Source organism: Macaca fascicularis, chromosome 15, assembly GCF_037993035.2.
Source record: "Macaca fascicularis isolate 582-1 chromosome 15, T2T-MFA8v1.1".
NCBI classification, from domain to species: domain Eukaryota; kingdom Metazoa; phylum Chordata; class Mammalia; order Primates; family Cercopithecidae; genus Macaca; species Macaca fascicularis.
In genome coordinates, this window is record NC_088389.1 from 127,969,378 (window position 1) to 127,991,815 (window position 22,438).

Here is a 22,438-nt window from a genome sequence, read left to right on the forward strand (position 1 = left end):
GAACCCTTTCCATGCCCAACGCAAAAGCAAGAAACCACAGGAGAAAAGGCTGGTAAAACTGTCCATACAGAAATTAAAAGCAACTAAACAAAGTATCTTAATACACATGGTAAACTGAGGGAAGAAGTATTTGCAGCACACGAAGAAAGCGAATTTCCTAACTTCTACACATCAGTAAGGAATCGGCTGCCAGCTTGAGACGCACGGGCAGGGACACGCGCCACAGTGAATAGGACGGCGGGGCCTTTCCACGGCGCGGCAGAAGCCCGGGAGCTCCTGACCATCTCCACGGCAGCCTGCAACACTCAAGGCTGGTGCTCCCCGCGCTGGTCCCAGAGTGCAGAACAGGCAGAGGAAGGGACGGGAAACTGGTAACACCTTTTCGGAGGGCAGCTTGTCAAATATCCAAATTGATCAGAACCATAAGATAGGGTGAAAAAAAATCAAAGTAAAAAATTCACCCTGGAGACCATATGGTAGCCTAGAACTCTGATCTATCCATTCTGCCTCTAGATGTTTACCCCAAAGAATGCAAAGTAACGGCTGAGGAAATCCTAGACGCCATGTTCCCAGCAGTGCTGTCCTCCACAGCCAAGAGGCAGCGACAGCCGCATCCGCCAGCAGCCCAGCCAGTGCGGAAAGGAAACGCGGTCGGTGTGCACGGCACGATGGTCCTCAGCCTTAGAAGGCAGAGATCCTGCACTTTTGGAGGCCCAGGCAGGCGGATCACAAGGTCAGGAGTTCAAGACCAGCCTGGCCAATATGGTAAAACCCCATCTCTACTAAAAATACGAAAATTAGCTGGGCGTGGTGGTGCACACCTGTAGTCCCAGCTACTCGGGAGGCTGAGGCAGGAGAATTGCTTGAACCTGGGAGGTGGAGGCTGAAGTGAGCCGAGATCCAGCCACTGCACTCCAGCCTGGGCAGCAGAGCGAGACTCCGTCTCAAAAAAAAAAAAAAAAAAAAAAAAAAGGCAGAGATCCTGAGCAAGCCACAGCATGGAGGAACCTGGAAGACTTCATGTGAAATGAAATCGGCCAGACATAAAAGGACAGAGATTTTATGACCCCTCTCATATGAGCTCCCTAAAACAGGCAAACCTCAGAGACAGGAAGCCGCACGGTGCCCCCAGGGGCCTGGGGGGCGAGTGTCGAACGGGCCCCGTTTCACTGGGGAAGATGGAGCGCTGCCGCGGACGGTGGTGAGCTGCACGGCAATGAAGACACCGAGGCTGCAGAGCTGGTTCCTCACACGTGGTTATACTGGTCAATCTTAGTGTATTCTGCTGGAATAAAAGCACTAAGATCGAAAAAGATTGTATATCCTTTCTCCAAGAAGCAGACGCCCAGTGCTCCCGACCCCACTCCCTCCACTGCAGACTGCAGGGATCCTCACGAGTGCGCGTCTAAGGCTTCCCCGCGGAGAAGCCGGCGCCTGTGTGTGTGCAGGATGCCACAGCACCAACTGGGCAACTCAGAGGTTCACGTAAAGACATAAATGAAAGAGGAAATGGAGGGGGAGGAAAGAGAGAGAAAGGAGAAGAGCAAGAAAGGAGAGAGAGAGAAACGAGAGGAAAAAAGAAAGGAAAAGCCTGCATGCCTCAAGCTCTTCCCCTCGAGGCTGGGCCTGCTGTCCGCTTCACGCTCACTCACCCAACAGTCAGCTGAAGTTTACAGAGGAGGAAATGCAAACCCAGAGGCCGAGTAACTTGCCCAAGGTTACACTGAGGCCGTCTAGCAGGGCTGGGACTTGAACGAAGCCCACGGAAGGCTGGGTGTCCATGCAATGCGGCCATCGACACAGAGAAGCAAGCGTCACGTACGTGCCAATCTAGACCCGTGTGCACACTGTGCCACCCTCTGTGTATAAAGCAAGGCCTGCACACGCGCTTGCCGGTGCCAGGGTGGTCGGTAATCAACTTTATTATAGTGACCTGGGGAAGAGACGAGGTGAAAAGGCAGAGAAAACTTACTTTTTGTTTATGTATTACCTATATTTGTTTGCATGTGTGAGCTACGAGAAAAATAAGTTGTCGTCATCAAGTATGCAAAGGAAGACTCCTGCTTGCCCTAAGAGAGGGCTGCTGTTAAACGCCGCCCGGAAGGGAAGGAGGCCGGGCACCATCTGCAGCTTTAAAAGGAGACAGCGCCATCTGCGATCCCCGCACCGTAGTCAGCGTGGTGGTGCTTTTGTTTCTTATTCACAGGACTTATGTTCTACCACTGGACAGAATTTTCTAGAAAAAATCCACTTTCTTTTTCAGGGAGCTCAGCTCTTAAGACGTGAGTCTGCCGACGCTCGCGGCCGAATAAAAAACCTCTTCCTTCTTTAATCCGGTGTCTGAGGAGTTTTGTCTGCGGCTCGTCCTGCTACACTATGGCTGGACGCACGGGCCCTGACCTGTACCCTGATGACTTGGGCTTCTTAGGTGCCCCCAAGCTTGGTTATGGGCCAAGACCCAGCTTTCCAAAGACCCATCCTCCATCTACAGGGCCCTGTGCTCATCACGGCTCTCCTCCTGTACGCAAGGCCTCTGCCTCAGCTGTGCCAAAACCAAGTTTCTGCAGTCGCTTCCTCCACAGCATTTAACTTAGTAAAGCACGTACAATCATCAAACTGCAGTTCCTTCCCCACAAGTTATCTGTCTTTTCTTTACAACCCAACATAAACGCACACTTGTTCCATTCCATCGGCAATCACTGAAACGGACTCCGTCTTCATCTCTGAGTTAGGCCCATAATTCACGTCCTTCCCGAGCCTCCCTCCCTAAACAAAACCACAGCCGAAGTCCCTGGGGACTCAAACCATAGGGTCAGAATGCGGAAACCCCAGGCATCGGGGCGAAGAGTGTGGTGTCTTAGCCAGAGGGGGCTTCCTTGACTCCCGCCTTTCAGAGCTCACCATGAGCGTCCAATCCAGTCTTCAGGACACGCACTTCTGTTCTGCCAGACCTCGTGTGGCAAGGGAGGACTATGAGAGCAGAAAAGAACTTTCTGGAACTCGGGACTCTTGGCAGCGAGTCAGGGCTGACCGTGGGCAGCTTCAGCACCCCACCCACCCCCTGCTGGCAAAAGCACCTCCTCGGCTGGGCTTTAAAGCGGCGGACAGATTCCACAAAGCCCGGGCTGAAAGAAATTACAGGCAGGAGCACAAAGAAAGCTTAAGAAAATGGAAACCGCAGGGTGCACACCCAGTCGCCTCTGTGCCCCGGCCGAAGCCACAGATGAGCTGTCCGGGCAGGCGGCCCCCGGGAGGACCAGAGCTGGGCTCTCCTCTCCCAGGTGGGGAGCCTGCCGGAGACTCGGAATGGACAGTTCCCTGGGGAGCAGCCCCAAGCCCGCCCCAGGCCCCACTCAGCAGCGACTGCCAGGGTTAGGTAGGGGTGGCGGAGTAGCCAGATGCTGGGTGGGCCCAGGCAGGGGTGGGAGGGTCTGGTCTTTACAACAGCTTCCCCTGGGCCCACTCCCTTAAAGTCCTGGGGCTGAGAAGCCAAACCTTGACCTTATTTTATCTCAACCAACATTGTAGGGACCAGATTGGTTCCTTGTCAGCTGTTGGGACTAGACAGAACTGTGTGGCCAGAGGTCTTTCTCTGCATTTCTGCATTTAGCCCTGCACTGCCCCTGCCCACAAGTGTGTGTGCGCACGCATACACACACACACACACACACACACACACACACACACACACACACACACACACACACAGCCTTGAACAGGCTCTGGTGCCATCAGCAACTGTCTCAGGCCCCACCCTGGTGACCGAAGCGCTCAGCCTCTCCTCTCTTCTGGATCTATGTGAGAACCACGAGGCATCAACCCCTTCAGGCGTCCCTGGGGAGCTGTTGGGGGGGCACGCGGATGCACACGTGCCAAGTTGGTCTTGGGACATCTGTGGCTTTATGGTGGCTTCCTTCCACCCCACGCTCGGCTGCTGGCCTTTCTCACGCTGGTTATCCGACTGGAACAGAAATGCGTGTCAGGCGATCAGTCTCCCGGACAGCAGGCAGGGTGGGAAGAAACCCATAAAACCTGCCACTGAACAGTCACAAGCAGCCTCTCCTCCCTTCCACCTTGTAAACCTCCAGAGCCCAAGCAGCGCGGCCAAGGTCACTGTCCGCCGGTGCTGGGAACGACCCTGGGAGGTCCAGGCAGCCCCTTCAACCTCCAGGCCCCCCAACCTCTCAGCTGGCCGCCATCTCCATGCCCCTACAGGGAGTGCCTGCCATGGCTGGGCCCTGCACAGAGTGAGCCTACTGTGGCTCAGCCCAAGGCACCAACGAACCAAAGAGCCGCCACACTTTAATGTCAACCCCGACGCAGTGCCAGGCAGCGCCCTCCTCTTCTGGGGAACGGGGTGTGGGGGCCCCTGCGCACCCCGAGTTCTGCTCGGAAGGAGCCTTCCAGGACAGACTGTGGTCCCCCGCCGGGTGGGACTGCCTTGCCGAGGAGCCCCCCTTCCCTGCCAGCACCTCTCCTCACCCCACCCATGACCACGCAAGTCCTCCGCTGGCCCATCTATAGAACCAGGAGGTGCTTGGCCTACGACTTCTAACCCTACACAAACTGTCCCTTGAAAGCAGCCCTTGGCCTTGCTTTCAGCTGCTCTGGGTCACAGTTCCCTTGGTGAGGTCACTGCACCACAGGTCCCTCCCCTCGGCCTCCCCCAGGCCTGGCCGCCGGCTGCTGCAGGCTGAAGGGAGGTGGAGGGAAGCCGCAGCCTCCTGGACCCTTCGTCGTCGAGGGCAGGTTTTCCGCCAGGCCTGTCTTGGGTGTGGCTGGCCTCCCTCCATGCTGCAGGGAAGGTCACCTTGCCTAGGATGGAGGCTATTATTTCAACGTTTTGGTTTAAAATTCCAATAAAAATAAATGCTTTAAAATCCTTTAATCCTCAAAAGGAAGCTGAGCTGGGACCTTCCCTGGTGCTTCTCTGCTGTGTCCTCCCTCGCCCCACTTTTTGCCTTTGTCCGGCCAGAATTCCCAGCCTTCTCCCCGGGCTGTGGCCCAGAGCCCCAGGCCGGGGAGGTCCTCCTGTCCCCTCAGCCCTGGCAGGGAGGCGGGGAGCTGCCCTTCCAGGCCGGCCCCGGGGTGCTGGCAAGGCCTGCAGGCAACCGAGTGCAGGCTGTGGTCACTGCTGCTTACTCCTTTCGTGGGGGGGCCCTCCGGGCTGGGGTCACCCTCAGATGCCCTGGCTACCTCCCGTCCTGCAGCAGGCCCTGGGCCAAGGCCCAGCCACAGACTGGCACAGCCTGTGTTCAGACGGCCGGAGGCGACAGCAGGGACACTTGTTTCAAACACGCTGGTCTCTGGAGAAGTGCCCTGCGCTGGGCTGCCCGGCTCCTGCGGGCTGAACACTGGCATCTACTCGGCCTCAGGGGGAAGGGCTGAACCCCGCAGCCATTTGTTCTCCTGGAGGACAGTGGCAATTAACCCATTAACTTGCTGCCTCTCCCTGATCTTTTATGAAACCTGGCAAACCCAGTTGATTGTTCATGCCCACCACATGGGAGACGGATGGCCCTGTGACGCTGCTGGTGGCTGCAGGCCACGGGGCCCAGGGCGACATGTTCCAGCATCTGCCCTCCAGCCCCTCAGTGCCCCTTCAGTGCCGTTTAGCCCCACGCAGCCTCAGGGCACAGCCATGGGGCTCCCCCACCCTGTGGCATCTCCAAGTTATTACAGAGCCTAACAAAGCCCCACGTGAGCAGGTGTTTCTTGGCTTCTACCTAGACAGGGAGCTGATGGTGTCTCGTGGGGACCCTCCAGTCCTGGGTCTGTCTGCTCAGTGGAGGCGCTGGCTTGTCGGTAAAGAAGGTTGTTCCTGTATCAGTTTATTTCTTACAGCCTGTTGCGGGGTCAGGGGAGCTAATACCTTCACATCAACTTAACCGAGGACCTGTGACAGGTCCTGCCCAGGGGTCGGCCGCGGGGGAGCTGCTGAGCTGAGGCTGGGAAACAGCACGCAACTGGCGGATTCAAATTCAGGTTTCCGTGCTTTCCAGAGCGGCCCGTGCCCCACCCAGCCCGCCTTTCCACCACACTGGAGGAGGCGTGAAGGCCCAGGGGCCTCTCAAGTCCTGGTTGCGGAGTGTGACAGGGTGGTGTCCCGGGAGTGCCTGGACATGGAGGCCTCAGCAGATGCCAAAGAAGGGCCCACAGCTGGGGAGGCGTCGTGGCGTGGAGGAAAGCGCTGAGCCACGTGGACCTGCGTTCAAACCCTGCCACGTGGCAGGTGAACCCACAGTGGGAACTCCGGTTCCCTGGCACACCCACACCCTGCTCTCCCAGACAGCCCCCCTTCATCATCCAGGACCACCGAGCCCCGCGCAGACACCCTGCTCTCCGAAGGCGCTATGGCCGCGCTAAGGCCGTGAGCTTTCTAGCCTCAGTCCCGTCACACGCCCTTTGATCTGAGCTAGTTTCTGATGCGATACTTCACGGAAAAATGGAAGAGCACTGGTCACGTCTGTCTCCTACTGACCCCGAGACCCTGGCTTGCTCTGAAGCTGGAATCGCGAGGCCTGCCAGGCCCTGGCTGGAGGGTCTCTCGAGTCTCTTAGGAGACGCCAGAGGAGCGGCCGGCAGAACCCACTCAGAGTCTGCTGAGGCACAGGTGGAGGATGCCGGCGAGGGCCGTCGCAGTCTCAGGGAGCCCCTGCCTGGATGGAGGAGCAGCTCTCCGGCTTCCTCCCTCCCTCACCTCCAGCGGCAGCCCCGGCACGGGCAGGGTGCCCCCAGGTCTGGAGGCCGCAGCACCACCTCTCCTGGCAGGACCGCAGCCGCAGCCGTGACACCAGTGTCTGGTTCTGATGAGGTCCACCGAATTCACGCCACCCACGGGCCAGATCCCCGGTGGTCAAAGCAAGTCACAAGACCCGGTGACTCACAGGAGCCAGGGGATTAGCGGTCTGTGCAGAGCCCCACCTATTCAGCAGTTCAGCTTTGCTTTAGTGCTTTCTAAAGAAGACAAAGCATGGCTTTCAATTTTTGGAAAAGCAGGATCACCCCAAACCACTGGGCCGGTGAAGCCGCCCGCAGCTCTCGAGAGGCCCAGGTGCCAAGCGTCTGCAAACAGCGGGAATGGAGCCTCGCAGGGCAGTCTGGCCGCTGCTCCCAGGGTCCTTCCCGGCTTCGCCTCAGTGAAAGCCAAACACACTCAAAAAGTGCAGAGAGGACGAGAGACAGGGAGGCCGGGCGCGGGGCCACGCCTGTCACACTCAGAAAGTGCAGAGAGAAGGACGAGAGGGAGGGCCGGGCGTGGGGCTCAGCCTGTCATCCCAGCACTCCGGGAGGCCGAGGCGGGTGGATCACCTGAGGTCGGGAGATCGAGACCGGCCTGACCAACGTGGTGAAACCCCGTCTCTACTAAAAACACAAAACTAGCTGGACATGGTGGCGGGAGCCTGCGGCAGGAGAGTCGCTTGAACCCGGGAGGCGGAGGTTTCAGTGAGCCGAGATCGTGCCAGTGCGCTCCAGCCTGGGCGACGAGCAAAACTCTGCCTCAAAAAAAAAAAAAAAAAGGGGGGGCAGTGCAGAGAGAAAACATCGTTCATTCTGTTTCCACAGGAAGCAGCGGTTGTATTTATTCAACTACACAAACAGCCAAGTTGCGAGTCGTCCTCCACGATGGCCCGGCCAGCCATACAGCCCCACGCAAAGGCATGTGACAGCAGAGAGCAAATCCTAAGAACCTTCTGGAATCAGTCACTGGCACAAGAAAACAGAGTTCTGGAGACCACGGCCTCTCAGTCCAAAGCTTCTGATGGAGATCCACGGGACAGCCCCACTTCCCCCCAAATAGGCCAGGATTTGTGGTGCCCCCGGAGCCGGGCAGAGGAGACTGTGGGTGTTCAAGCGCACGCAGGCTCAGCCCAGCCTCGCATGGGGCCCGTGGCTGCACCTGTTCCTACGGCCTTCTCCAGGCACTGCCAAACATTCTGCCCACAGACTGCGCCCAGGAAGGTCAGTGCCCAGCTTCTGTCTACACCCTAAACCTTGTGGAGAAAGAAAAATCACACCACCAGACTCCCACGGTGCCTGAATATGCCCAGGCTCTCCATTTTACCAGAAGAGAGTGCCCCACACCCAGCCAAATTTCTTTTGTTTTCAGGCTTCTAAGAGAACTAACACTACCTTGAAAACAACAAATACACTAGGGAGGTGGGAGAGGAACACCAGAACGTGAAGAATACCTTTTTCTTGTATGTGCTTTTTATTTTTTTTTTGAGGCAGAGTCTTGCTCTGTCACCCAGGCTGGAGTGCAGCGCCGCGATCTCGGCTCACTGCAACCTCCACCTCCCGGGTTCACGCGATTCCCCTGCCTCAGCCTCCCGAGCAGCTGGGATACAGGTGCCACCACCACACCCAGCTACCTTTTTGTATTTTAGTAGAGACGGGGTTTCACCATGTTGGTCAGGATGGTCTCAGATTCCTGACCTCGTGATCCACCCGCCCCGGCCTCCCAAAGTGCTGGGATTACAGGCGTGAGCCACCGCGCCCAGCCTTTGTTATTTTTAAACAGTATGAAATTCAGAAGCAAACACATATACAAAAAACAATCCATTACATTTATTAAGAATAATCGTAGAGTCTCGTCCTGCTCTTCTACATCAAACGGCGCCCACTGGTCTTGGTACACAGGAGCGGTGTGACGTCCCGAATTACAGAAATATCCACATCCAGCCATGTGCTGAGCAGACCAACGTAAAACGTTCAGCAGGTTTTCCAACGTCTCTCGGATATATTTAGTCATCTGTGCAGAAGAACTCGAAATCCCAGAGCAGCTCCACTCCAGATCCAGGGCGGGAGGCCGCGTTTATGAGAATCTGCCTTTTGTGCGTGCCTGGCTGGGACCAGCCTCTGGGAAAGAGAAGCACCAAGACTTGAATGGGGCTGTGGGCTGACGGCTTTAGCAGCCACATAATTCCTCCTTTGATGTCCAGGGCCAGTCCCCCAGGCTAGGAGGAGGTGAATGAAAGAATCTCGCTGGGGTCTTTCCTGCAAAGGAAACAGCAGTAACTGATTACCTAGTCGCCAAGAGGAATTCCTGTGCGCACCTCTGTGTGCCTCTGCTCTCCACTGTCAGGAGAGGACTTTAATCACAGGACAAGGAGACCCAGGCCCATCTCAGTCCCGGGACGGGTCACAGCGAGCCGTGTGATGCTGGCCTGCTCACACGTGGCCGTTGACACCAGCAGGCTGTACTCAGGCTTCGCGTACACAATAGCTGCTAGGAGGAGTCCCCATTTCAGACCCGCACCCACTCTAACTGCTCTCAGAGTCTCAGCTCACCTTGCGGTGGGAGAGCTGGGCCCTGCCTCCCTCACACACGGGGGCAGACGCTCCCCTGCAGGCACGTGTCCCGCCTTCAGGCCTGGGAGCTCTTAACTTTCTGCCAGCAGGGTTTTCTGAGTCTACAAACCCCCATGCCGCAGGAGCACATACAGACGACTGGCACCGTGCTGCCGCTGGGCCAGGGAGGACACGGCCTGTCTGCCGTGAGTGGGAGCCCCAGCTCTCCTGAGCCTCGGGCACTTACAGACACGAAGGCTTTTTGCTCAAGGGCTCGACTCCTGTTCCTGCTGAACTGAGCCAGTGTGTAAAATGAGAACTGATATCAGCTCAGTAGGCACCGGAGGGCGGGTCCAATCGACAGCCCGGAGAAGCAGCGCCTCAGCTGGGAGCTCCGTGGGCACCGTCCGCTGGCGCAGGAGATGCGGAGGCCTGGACTGTAAATACAAGAGAGTTTTCACCGCGCCCAGAACAGGAGCTCCTCCGAAAGCCCCACCCGCCCCGCTCACAGCATGAACCACCACGTGGTTTCACTCGACTGATGGGGACGCATTTGGTTTCAGTTTTCTGTAAGAATAATTTTTGCAACTTTCAATACATTTGACCTTTCAGACAGATGTCCGATTAGTGGGTGTTTCTGTGGACAGACTTAAGGACTGAGTGCGCGGCTAGCATTCCCGGCAGGAGATAGTGCGTCCTTCGGGCCAAGTGGTCTCTCATCCTCCAGGATCGCGCTCTGCACCCACGCTGACCGTGCAGCAGCGGTCCGCCCGTCAGCAACAGCCTCTGCCCCAGCGGCTCCAACTTAACTGTCCCCATCTCACCTTCTCTTCAGGTGCAGAACTTAGCCACTGTGAACAAAGCGGAAACCAATCACTGTTCACCAATCAGCTAAGCTCTGCACCTTGTTAGAGAGGTCATCGCTGGGCACAAATACAGGGACGGTGACCGGTGGGCATCTTCCTCAGCTGGTGGCTTCTTTTGTTTCCAAAGAAGATTTACGAGATACACCTGTCCTCCAATCGGCAGCGAGTGCGGCCACAACTTCTGGAGCAGCAGCCAAGGTCGTGGTTGCGTGGTAATCCCTGGCAATGTGATTTTAATCTTAAGTCACAAATCAGCATGCCAGGAACCCAAGCAGCCAGAGCACCTGAGAGCAGCGCCGCCCCGTGCCCCCGTCTGCGCGCACCGGGCTTCCGCGGAAGGACGCCGGCGACACTGCCGCCTTCATGCCTGTTACACAGGCAAACAGGTGGGGTTTGTTTGCTGTTCATTTAGTTGGCATCCTAGAGGTATAATTTTTTGAATCAAAGGGACTCGAGACGACCATAAAAATGCCAGTGCAGCTTTGGAACTGATGAAAACTGCAGGGACCAAGCACGTGACACACAGAATTGCTAAAGGCAGTTGTCCTTGCTGTTAGTTTACTGCCTCTAACCCTGGGAACGAGATCCCTTCTCTCCAGGCAGATTCTAGCTGCCCTGGGAAGCCTCTGGGGACTCTCAGGCCAGGAGTCCGCTTGCTGGAAGGGGCCCTGGGAGCAACCCCGGCCACTGTGCCTCACAGGAACTGGCTGGGAGGGAGGCTGGCAACCCCGGGATTCATCTGGAGGGTGGGGACAGGAACAAAGATGTCGGGGAGGGGGAAAGGGGAGACTCGTGACCAAGGTGACTCCTTTGCCTGCTTGGGCAAAAAATCCCCATGAAGAGTGGCAAAGGGTGTGCCCCGCGGTGCTGCTCCCGACCGGCGGGAAGGGCGACAGGACTAGCTGGCCTTGTAGCTTCACACATTCACACAAACGCCACGAAATACCAAAACGAAAGAGAAATGCTGCTTATACTGATCACTACAGGAGGCCGGCAGTGAGGTAAGTGCGCAGTCTGTGCCGCCGGCCCGTCCTGGAGGGGAGCCAGGTCATGTCTGCCGCAGGCGTTTCGCTACGCGACACTCAGTAGTTCGTCCCCCGTTTCCCTTTCCTGGCACACGTGGTTCCTGACTCTTCTGGAATATGATTATGCTTAGGAAAAACTTTTTTCTTTTCATTATTAGAGTTATTTCAGATAAATAAGCTACTTAAACACATTACACAGAAATGGTTTTCATAAGCACAAAACATGAGAAGCAAACTCGATGTTCAAAGCTGAGTGAAGAATATCAACACCAAATATTCAATGTCCATGAAAAATTACAGAAAAGCTATAACATGAAAAATGCTTCAGATTTGATAAAGTTTTTTTTAAAGATACAAAATTAGACATCCCCTATTAATATCATATAAAACATTGAAGCAAAACGGAGCAGACACAGAAATGATAATGACTGTTAGAGAAAAAAAAATCCCACAGTTGTCCTGCAAAACTTGGTGTACCACTGTGAGGCTGCTTTAATAGTGTAGAAACCCATACTGAGCAGCATCTCTAGGAAGTAAATCTAACAGGTTAATTCCAGACACAATTAACAGAGAAAGTGATTTAAATAATCCAGAACTCACTCCAATATAAGCCATGGTAGAAATTCCGCTCCAACACAACAAAGCAAAAAGTAGGACTTGCTCTCAAGACACAGGTCATGGAGTGCATACGCCGCGTGTGGTGTGTGGTGCATGCCTGTGTGTGCTGCGTGCGCTGTGTGTGGTGTGTGTGCTGCCTGTGCCGCGGCTGCTCTGTGTGGTGTGTGTGCTGCGTGTGCCGCGGCTGCTCTGTGTGGTGTGTGTGCGCATGTGGTGCATGTGCTGTGTGTGCCTGTGCCTGGAGAGCCTCCCGCCAGCCCATGACCAGGCGTGGACAGCCCAAGGAGCCTCCAGTTCACACATGGCTAGAAGAAAACATCTGCCCGCAGAAGCCAGGCTCTGGAGTCACACGGCCGCGTGAACGCCTGTGTGAGCCGTGACCGTGAAGACCGGACCAGCGCTTCCGCGAGGCTTCCCATTCCATCTCCAAACCTACTCAAGACGTTCCCCCACAATGTTTGTTCCTACAGATTTTAAAACCTGAAGTGGCCAAAACAGGGCCAAGGAGCGCCACTGTGCCTCCCGGTGGACGGCCTCTGCCTCCCGGTGACTGCCCCAGTCAGACGAGGTGCTCCGGGGACCCCGGGCTCCTGCACCAGCCCAGCACCCACTTGGCCAGTTACTCTCCAGGCCCCCGGCCAGGGAGCCAAGTACTGATGCTGTGGGTGCTCTTGGCTAACTATTCGGCTGATTTATGTAGCTGGCTCCTAAGGGAGTATCTGGTTAGAACTAAATGACAGAAAAAGAAAGGGAGAGAATCACCTCATTAAAATAACATGTCGGCCACCACCTGGGCTGAGGACCTATCCATCTGCTCCCTGGTCCGCTCGAAGCACCTGCGCGCGAGCTGCTGCTGTCTGGCGTCCTCACTCACCATCAGCTCCCCATAGAGGTACACGCCCATGGCCTGCAGGGCACAGAGGCCAGAGGGCATCAGGCGAAGGCGTGGGCACCCACACACACACACGCACACATGACCTCCTCAGTCTGTGCTTGTTCCACACACACGTGCTGGTCTAGAAACCGTGAAGACCCCAGAGAAGACGGAGACTGCGGGGTGACTGTGCTTTTGGAAGCTGCAGTCTGCAATCCCTGTCTCCTCCTTGTTCTCAAAACCCCAAGGAATCCTCAGCCCCCAATTCTCTCCACAGACTCTGACGATTTCGCTGGTGACAGAACGATGAGCCCGCACCATGATGGCCGTGTCAGGAACGCTCTGAACAGAGACGGCAGTGGTTCCCGGAATTACCACGTGGAAGGCCTGTGTGGCACGACAGAGATGCGGGACTCCTGCCCCGCAAAGTGTGTCCCTAGGAGTAGCTGGTGTGAGTTCACCCAGCAAGTCCCTCACCTGCCAGGGAACGAGAGCACAGCAGGCAGCAGCCGCAGCGGACACACCACGAGGCCTGCAGAGACCCGCCCCGCCCGCGCCCTATCCTCCCCAGCCCTGCACCGCAGCCCGCACCGCAGCCCGCACCGCAGCCCGCACCGACTCTGCTGCTTGGGAACGATGCTGCAAACACACCCTATTTTTAAAATAGCTAAGGACGTTCTAGAAGACCCAAGGACCCCTCTGGATCTGCCCACTCCCTCGTGCCAGGCTTAGCTATGCCATGAGTCACATTCCGACTAAACGAAGGGCCTCAAAGACAGCGCAAGAGCTAAACTCCGCAGTGAAGGGTTCAAAAGCGCTGACCTACAAAAGCCCAGACATGGTGATCCTTAGTTGTCAAAGATCAGGATTCTAAATATACTGCAGTGATTTCTGGTCTTCAGAATGGACCTTAAAGTTGCTCTTAAATTCTGTGCTTCTACTCCTGGTATGCTTTTCCAGACACCTCTTGCTCTGCTGTGCAAATGTGACATTTCTTCTGGTACAAAGGAATGTACTTTTCTTTGTGGGAATAATGAGGCCTCGGGCCTCACTGGCTGGCTGTCCCCACACTGAGACCCTATCAAAAGTCCTTTTGTTTGCCTCACTCCCACTCTCCACCCCAGCTGGAAGGCAGCTCCACGCTGTCACCCACAGCGCTTGGCAGGCCACTCACTCGGAGGCGGAGGGAGTGGAGAGTGGGGAAACGGGGTGGGTGTGGGAGGCTGTGACGTGTCACAGGACACACCTGTTGGTGACCTGACAAACTGCGGACATCGAGGCAGCCGATGAGGGTCTCCCCAGATCCGCTCCGGCACACGCACTGCCTGTGAGCTCCTAGGAAGGGGACGGCTGTCCCCGGTGAACAGTGAGAAAAGCTCCCACAGAGAGGAACCTGCCTAGCACAGCACAGCAGGTGCAGGTACAGACCGACTGTCCCGTCAGGGTTCTCCCAGTCTGACTTGCACGTGTACTTTCAATGAGGGCCACTGATCAGGGATCTACCGCACAGCATCACCAAGCGACAAGCATGGCCTAGCAGGTGCTGGAGACGCCGTGAAGTGTGAGTACGCAGCATCGGATGACATGTGGGCCACAAGGCAGCACTGAAGGTGCCCAACTCAATCCTTCAAAGAGACTGAGAGAGGAAAAAAGCAGCTCAGAAGTATCAGTGTTAGGTAAGATCCTACCAGTCCTTAAGAATCTCTGGGACAGATTTATTTGTTATGAAAGAGATACTGAGAACGTGGGTTCCTGTGTGAAGTGCAGGGGACAGCCTTTACGGAACCCCCATCCGCTGCAGGATGACACCTACCTGATCCTCCTGAAGGAACCGCTCCACACTTTCGTAGGCTTTTGTGAACTTGTGCTTAACAATGAGTTCACACCACCGATGGCGAACCTGGAGGAACAAGAGAGCGCCCAGTGAGAAACATGCGGGCAGGCACCGCAGCCACCGGGCCCAGCGACCGGCAGCCTCTGTATTACAGAAAGCTGTGCTCTCAAATGGACTGGCCTTGTTGACACACTTAGTTTTACGTTTTCTTTTAGTTTTTTTTTTTTTCACTTTTTATTTTCTTTGAGAAAGAGACTCGCTCTGTCACCCAGGCTGGAGTGTAATGGCACGATCTGGTTCACTGCAACCTCCGCCTCCTGGGTCCAAGCAATTCTCCTGCCTCAGCCTCCCGAGTAGCTGGGACTACAGGCGCCCGCCATCACACCTCGCTAAATTTTGTAGACGGGGTTTCACTATGTTGGCCAGGCTGGTCTCGATCTCCTGACCTCGTGAGCCACCCGCCCCAGCCTCCCAAAGTGCTGGGATTACAGGCGTGAGCCACCCGCCCCAGCCTCCCAAAGTGCTGGGATTACAGGCGTGAGCCACCCGCCCCAGCCTCCCAAAGTGCTGGGATTACAGGCTGAGCCACCCGCCCCAGCCTCCCAAAGTGCTGGGATTACAGGCTGAGCCACCCGCCCCAGCCTCCCAAAGTGCTGGGATTACAGGCGTGAGCCACCCGCCCCAGCCTCCCAAAGTGCTGGGATTACAGGCTGAGCCACCCGCCCCAGCCTCCCAAAGTGCTGGGATTACAGGCGTGAGCCACCCGCCCCAGCCTCCCAAAGTGCTGGGATTACAGGCTGAGCCACCCGCCCCAGCCTCCCAAAGTGCTGGGATTACAGGCGTGAGCCACTGCGCACGGCCAGTTTACTCTTTAAAGAAAGAAGCCACAGTGCTAATTAGGGCTGCCAGTCAACTTCAGAGGGAAAAGCAGGTGTTTCACTGTTTTAAACATGATTTTGCAAGATGACAGATACTAAACGCAAGGTGTAACGAGGAAATTCCACACACATTCTGACCGTGCTGCAGGGTGTGACAGTCAGCGCTCCCTTTCAAACCACCACTCCCGAAGCTCCCGCAGCAGACCCGGCTCAGTGCTGCTCATGTGTGGCAGACACAGCAAGAGGCAGAGACGCTGCCCTCACGTTCCCCGGAAGCGGCAGCGCTCCCTTCTCAGAGTCTGGGGAAGGAGTGAGCCCAGGACACCCCGAAGTGGATAGTTCCTGCTGCGTATCCACATGCGTGCAGGTCCGCACAACGTACTGGAAACAGACAAGCTAAAGGTGGATGCCGTTCTTTTAAAAGATAGATTTCATCGGAAGCTCACCTGCAGGAATTCGGAGGGAACTCCCGCTCCCACCCTCTTCGAACCTCCAGACACAGTGGGAGAGTCCGATGCTAGCCCCGGCCGCCCTCTGGACACAGGCACAGCCCCCCGCACAAGGTATTCCCCGCACCCCGGCGCAGGCGGCATCTCTCGGCGCTGCAGGTTCCTTCTCTACAAGAAGATTCACCTACAATTTGTTTTCCAGAATCCAGTCCGCTGCCTTTCTCTACTGCACCAAAGCCCTCTCAGTCATACCAAGTCAACCATTCTATACTCCATGACCGAACCGACATCGCCATACATGGAAGTGGTTACGTGTATTTTAGGAGAACCTCCTTCCATCACGCCTTGTTTTTACCGACGGTGAAAGCGGGAGATACTCTACAGTGACGTGTTTGCGGCAATAATAAAACGTAAGCAACGTCAACATTTTGGCGACGGTCCCTGTAAAGGACATCACCATCCACTGACCTAGCTGGCTCTCTCCTTTAATCTACTCTAAAGAGGTTCACATGCAAACAGTTAAGATTGAAGGAGAGAAACCAATCTTTCGGAAGGATCCTTCCCCCAAGCCACAGTGCCCCGTGCGACAGTGTTAACTTGGGAATTCTGCCGGGCGGCCTGGGCTTGGAGGCAGCCAGGCCCTTTGAAGAACTGAAGTGGCCTCTGGGAGGGGCTGACAGCCTCTGCCCTCAGAGCAAACGGGAAGGAGGCTGGGGCGGCAAAATCTTTCCACCTTCAACAAAATGTGCTTTCCTGTACAGCCAACAGAAATTGACAACAGACTATACGAGGAGGAGCCCTCCACTTCCCCAACAGCAAGAACAAGTGACCAGAGCTCAAAGAAGCCAGCTCACCATCACACGCCAGAGGAAGCCACCAGAAGAAACCGCGCCCAGCTGTGGACAACCCAAACTGTCCCTTGGACGCCTCCATCCCTCATCTCTCTTCCAACTCACAGCCACGTAAATGTGCCATCTGCCAGGTCCACACGCCAGCAGAGGTGCCATCTGCTGTGAGCTTTGTGAAGACGGGCACCAGCTCCCCGAGGTGGAAGGGGCTTTCGGGCAAGCCGGTCTGATCTGGAGGGATGGCCGCGTACGGACGGGAGGGACAGCAGGGATGGCCGCATACGGACGGAGGGACAGCTGGGATGGCCGCGTACGGACGGAGGGACCGCGGAGGACGGGGGGACAGCGGAGGACGGGAGGGACCGCGGAGGACGGGAGGGACCGCGGAGGACGGGAGGGACCGCGGAGGACGGGAGGGACCGCGGAGGACGGAGGGACCGCGGAGGACGGAGGGACCGCGGAGGACGGAGGGACCGCGGAGGACGGGGGGACAGCGGAGGACGGGGGGACAGCGGAGGACGGAGGGACCGCGGAGGACGGGGGGACAGCGGAGGACGGGGGGACAGCGGAGGACGGGGGGACAGCGGAGGACGGGGGGACAGCGGAGGACGGGAGGGACAGCGGAGGACGGGGGGACAGCGGAGGACGGGGCTGCTGCTCTGAGACTTACGGAAACAGCCTCATTTTCTTAAGGGCACAAGAGAAACCTACTTGTGGCAGCTTTTAGGGAGGGTCCCTTAGGTGAGACCTGTCGGCTTCTAAGTATTCTTTAAGTGTTCTAACCACCGATGCTTGTCTGATCTGGCCACACCACACGACCGCGGTCATTCTAAAGCTTGGAGGACGTTATAAATTTGATTGTGAGAATGGAGGGTTTCGCCTCTCCTTTTCTTTCTGTGCTTTCCTTCGTATTATTTACACACAGAAACAACAAAGCATCAACTGGGGCTTATTTCCTAGTAGAACGAGGCCCTCGGTGGAGGTGGGGGCAGGAGGCAGCGCAGCCACAGCTGGCGCAGGTCCAGGAGATGGCGGGTGAAACACGCGCTTTCACCGCGAATCTGAAGTCAGTATTTCCACTTTTCTTACTGTTAGAAAGAGTTTGTTGTCAAGATTCATAAGAGACCCAGGCTTGTGACCCCTGGAGGCTAACAGCAACCAGGAAGGACAGACCAAGCCCGTCTCCCACCCCCACTCCCTTTCCCACCCCACGAAGAGAAGATACAAACAACAAGTCTTTTCATTACAGAGAGCTAAGTGTGTGTCAATATTTCGGCGACAGGATGCGGAGAAGACATCGCAGGCCAGATAGTTCCTGCTCACGCGCTGCCTTCACTTCTCTTCATTCCTTTGAGAAACAAAGAAAATCCTTATTTTTCTCCCCCAAACTCTCAAGGACCCACAACTCACACGCCGTTCGTCACCACGGGGAGCGGGGACGACATCAGTCTCACTGAAGCCCGGCAATACCTCCGAAGGAGCCCTGACAGAATATCCGTCTCCAGACCACCGAGGGGCTTCATGGTCGTGAAAGACGCTCCGCCTCCTACAGCAAGCTCCTCGCAGCGAGAAGGCAGGAAAGCCCCACGGCCAGGGAGCTGGGGCCAGAGCTCCACAGTGTGCCCCAGAGGACAGCTGTGCAGTCTAGAGGTCTGCTCTTATTTCTTAATTTATTAACGAGGCTGGTCAACGGGTCTGTCTGTAATGTCCTCAGTCAGAATAAAAACAAACAGAATGCTGCATGCTCCCAGGACAGTGCCTGGCACCAGCGGGCACCGCTCACTGTGTCTTCCGGTCCCCAGCCTCCCCACAGCACCTGGCGGGGAGACCGGCCGCCCTGTGGACCCGAGCAGTGGTCTTCTCTGCACAGTTAGGAAGGGGTCTGCTTTTGAGGGGTGAAAGCCACACTGACTGGCTGCCTCTCTGCTCCCACCCTGTCTGGGAGCCGGGGGAGTGCTGGAGGCGGGCCCAGGCTCCCCCAGAGCCACAGCACTGTGCTGTCCCGGGCCTAGCAAAGCAGATGCTGGCAGGAGCGCATGACCCGGGCTCCTGGGGAGAGCCAGCTGTGAGCAGCTGTGGGGGTCAGAGGGCCCTGCTAAGAAAGTGTGTCCCCTCCCCCACTCCTCCCCAGGCCTGGAAGGCGGCAGGAGAACCTCATCAGACCCTTCCCCAGCCAGAGGCTACCCCAAGCCTAGACTGCACTGGAGATCTGAACTTTAAATCTGAAATTAGGGTAAGGGCTTGGCTCCCTAGGAGACGGGACAAAGTGCAGCTGGGGATAGGAATGGGGGAAAAATGTAACTTTCATTTTAGACCCAACCAGACAGACACTGATCAGCAAATGAATCACACCCCAAAACAAGTCAGTTTCTATTTCCCAGCTTTTTAGAATTCTTTTTTCTGATTAATGCACAAGATACTGTAAGGCCTTCCCCTCATCCCTGTCCCCAGGGACTGTCTTCAGTCCCTACTGTGGAGGTGGCCACTGTGCCAACATGTTTTACACACAATGTGTTTTTCCTTTTCCTTCTAACAAAGATAACTTCATGGATTGCATTCCTCTGTACCCTGATAAAAATATAGATTTACTTTACACAATTACACTGATATTAACAGAATATCTTGACTTAGGATTCTCGTGAGTGCAGGCAGCGACTTCCCATTCCCTGTATTAATGGCTGCAGGGTCGTCTGTGATACTCCACATATTTCTATGATTAGCGAGACCCTGACAGGCAGACACTGTTCACATCCTAACAGGAAAGACAAACCACCTCTGATGCAATGTAACACGAGGTACGGTCAGCCCGTGCCCCGAGCGTAGCTGGGTGCTACTCCCCAGACGTGGCGTGTCCGGATCAGGGTGTACGTCCTCACTTTGAGAGACTCCTAAATTGCCTTCCATGAGGGTGTAGCAATTTACACTCCTGCCAAAATCGACGTGAGACCCCACTTTCCTGAACCATCACCACTACTGAATCATCAAACTTTTGATAAGTGAAAAATGGTGTCCATGAGGTCCTTCATTTTTTAATTGAGAGAGAACTTGAGGAAGGGACTAATTAGGAGGTTGGGGACAGTATTATGGACACCAGCCAGGTACGGTGAAGTACCAGAGACCATGGAAGCGGCAGCTACCCACCGGCCTGAAGAGATGGGAGGCTGTTTCTGCAACAGAGAGAGCTAGAGCCTGGGAGGGGCTGCAGGAGGAACGAGGGAGCCCCCATTCCCGTCGGGCAGCTTAGGCATTCTATTACCAGTTGAGTATGGCTGTTTTCTTTTCTTTTGTTTGTTTGAGGTAGGGCCTTGTTCTGTCATCCAGGTTGCAGTGGCTCACCGCAGACTCCACCTCCCAGGCTCAAGCGATCCTTTGGGCTCAGCCTCCCAAGCAGCTAGGACTACAGGCGTGTACCACCACACCCAGCTAATCTTTTTTTAAATTACTTTTTGCAGCAATGGGTCTCTTTGCCCAGGTTGGTCTCAAACTCCTGGGCTCAAGCCATCCTCCCACCTTAAGCTTCCCAAAGTGCTGGGATTCTAGGCGTGAGCCACCACGCCCCAGCAGTTTTTTCATGCGCATAAAATCCTTTCTAGTAACTGTCTATTCATACTCTTTCCCATGTTTTTCCTACTGGATCACTGGCTTTTTCCAGTTAACCTGCTGAGTGTTTGAACACCAGGGAAATCAGCTCGTCTCCGATAAAGCTGCAGCTTTGTCCAGGTTTGTTGATCTGTCTTTCTGACTTTGTTCATGGTGGCTTTGCTTGTATTTCTTAATTGCATACAGCTGAGTTTATCTATTTTCTTCTTCCTATGGCTTCTCAGTTCTCTTCATTTATGTTTAATGTTTCATGGGTACATATGCCAGAAGTAATCAAATGGTACACTTTAAATATTCACATTTTTTAATATAGTTGAAAAATTTAAGGGCCTTTAAAACCGTGACTAAAATTCATCAAGTCACTCCGAATGCATGTCAGGAATCACCGAGAGCCTAGAGTCGGCACATATTTCAGTCTTACACAGACCCCAGACCCTGACCAACGGGGCGAGGGAGGAAAATGATCAAGTAGGTGTGGGAGGGAAGGAGAGTGGGCAAGTGGAGAAAGAACAAGACGGCAGAAGGGAAACAGGGACACGGCACGGAGAAGTGAGACCAGAGCTGCCCGTGGCAGTACAAGCACAGGGTCCTGGACACCCCGTGGCAGTACGAGCACAGGGTCCTGGACACCTGCAGCACCCACGCCTCTGCCTTGGTGCCAGCCTCTCAAGTACCCGACACCTCGCCTACCAAGGACGTGCTCATCTCTTCCCTCTGCCGCTGCTGGTGCTGACGTTGAGTGGCAGACAAGCAGGTGGCCTGGGAGGGGGAAGAGCAGGTGTGGCCTGGGCCTGGCTGGCCTCCTGGCCGCCGGAAATGGGCGAGAGCTCACATATGGAATAAATTAGCACAGTCTCGCAAGAAGGGGCATCTGGGTCTCTGGATCCTTTCCATGTCATCACAGTGAAGCTGACTTGCACAACACACAGGTGTGCACTCCTGAATACTTTAGTCCAATAAAAATTACTTTGAAAATCTGCTTTGCAAAGTTTTCTGCTTATGGGGCACGCTAAACAGAAAAAAATGAGGGTGCTGCCCTCACTCAGTGTGCAGGTGCGGTTTACACAGGTGCCATTTACCCTGCTGGAAAGGGACTGCAGCACTTTTCAGGTTTCCACAGCCTCCATGAACACAGGGTAATGACAGCAAAGATTTCAACGTTCTCCCAGGAGTGCTCCACACGGCTGGATCTTCGAGGCTGGGTGCAGGTGGGAGGGTCTTGGAATCCAGGGTGAGAGGAATGAAGGGCAGGTATGTGGAGGCCAATTCACAGCAGGCACATATCTGACGTAGAGAATTAAAATTCTCAAGGAATCCAAGTAATGGTTCCAGGATCGTGGACCCTACCCCAGTAAGAGACCACTCACTGGGGTAGAACGGGGTATGTCTGTGGTACAGGCCTGAGCCACCTGGGAGGCCTGAGCAGACATGCAGTCTGGGTATCCAAAAGGCACGTGGAAGGAAGCACACACACAGATGCTGGCTGTGAGGATGGGGCTCACTGATCCCAAGCACGTTCATGGCAGCCAACTGCACGACAGGCACCGGGAAACGGTGCAGGGCAGAGTGATGGTCAGTACAAACACGTACGCACTTGTGTGTGCAGACGTATCCACAAATGTGCATCTCTAGAACACACAGACACACACTGAAATCAAAGTGTTCTTTTCCAACGCTTTCCCTCACTACACGCAATGCAGTCTGGTATTTTTATTCTCTTCGTTTTGTTTTTTGAGACCGAGTCTCACTCTGTCACCCAGGCTGGAGTGCAGTGGTGCGATCTCGGCTCACTTCAACCTCTGAATCCCGGGTTCAAGCAATTCTCCTTCCTCAGCCTCCAGAGTAGCTGGCAACAGAGACATGTGCCACCAGGCCCAGCTAATTTTTTTGTATTTTTGGTAGAGACAGGGTTTCACCATGTTGGCCCAGCTGGTCTTGAACTCCTAACCTCAAATGGTCCACATACGTCAGCCTCCCAAACTGCTGGAATTACAGGCGTGAGCCACCGCGCCTGGCCTCTTCTTTCCTTTTTTAAAATGCTGGTTGGTGACCTACTAGATTGATTTCATGACCCACTGTGTCTTGACTCCCCCACAGTGTGAAAACCTGCGCACCAGCTCGGCTTCCAGAGCCCGATGCTCCAGGCTGGACCCTT

The 22,438-nt window shown here is 55.3% G+C and overlaps 1 protein-coding gene across 49 annotated transcripts in view; it reads right to left on the bottom strand.

Moving 5' to 3' along the window:
• Positions 1–8,546: 8,546 nt before the first annotated feature.
• AOPEP (aminopeptidase O (putative)) overlaps positions 8,547–22,438 on the bottom strand; it is a 365,171-nt gene continuing 351,279 nt past the window's right edge. For 5 of the 49 annotated variants that reach the window (XM_074018015.1, XM_074018014.1, XM_074018011.1 and 2 more), the window contains 3 exons: positions 14,488–14,574; positions 12,563–12,707; positions 8,547–8,859 (listed from right to left, as the gene is read on the bottom strand). In XM_074018015.1, coding sequence (XP_073874116.1) covers positions 12,567–12,707; positions 14,488–14,574 — 228 coding nt within the window. In that variant the 3' untranslated portion in view covers positions 8,547–8,859; positions 12,563–12,566. Of the gene's footprint in view, positions 10,143–12,562; positions 14,311–14,487; positions 14,575–21,362; positions 21,568–22,438 lie in introns of all 49 variants that reach the window. The other 44 variants (XM_065531045.1, XM_065531043.1, XM_065531042.2 and 41 more) reach the window with 31 other exon arrangements.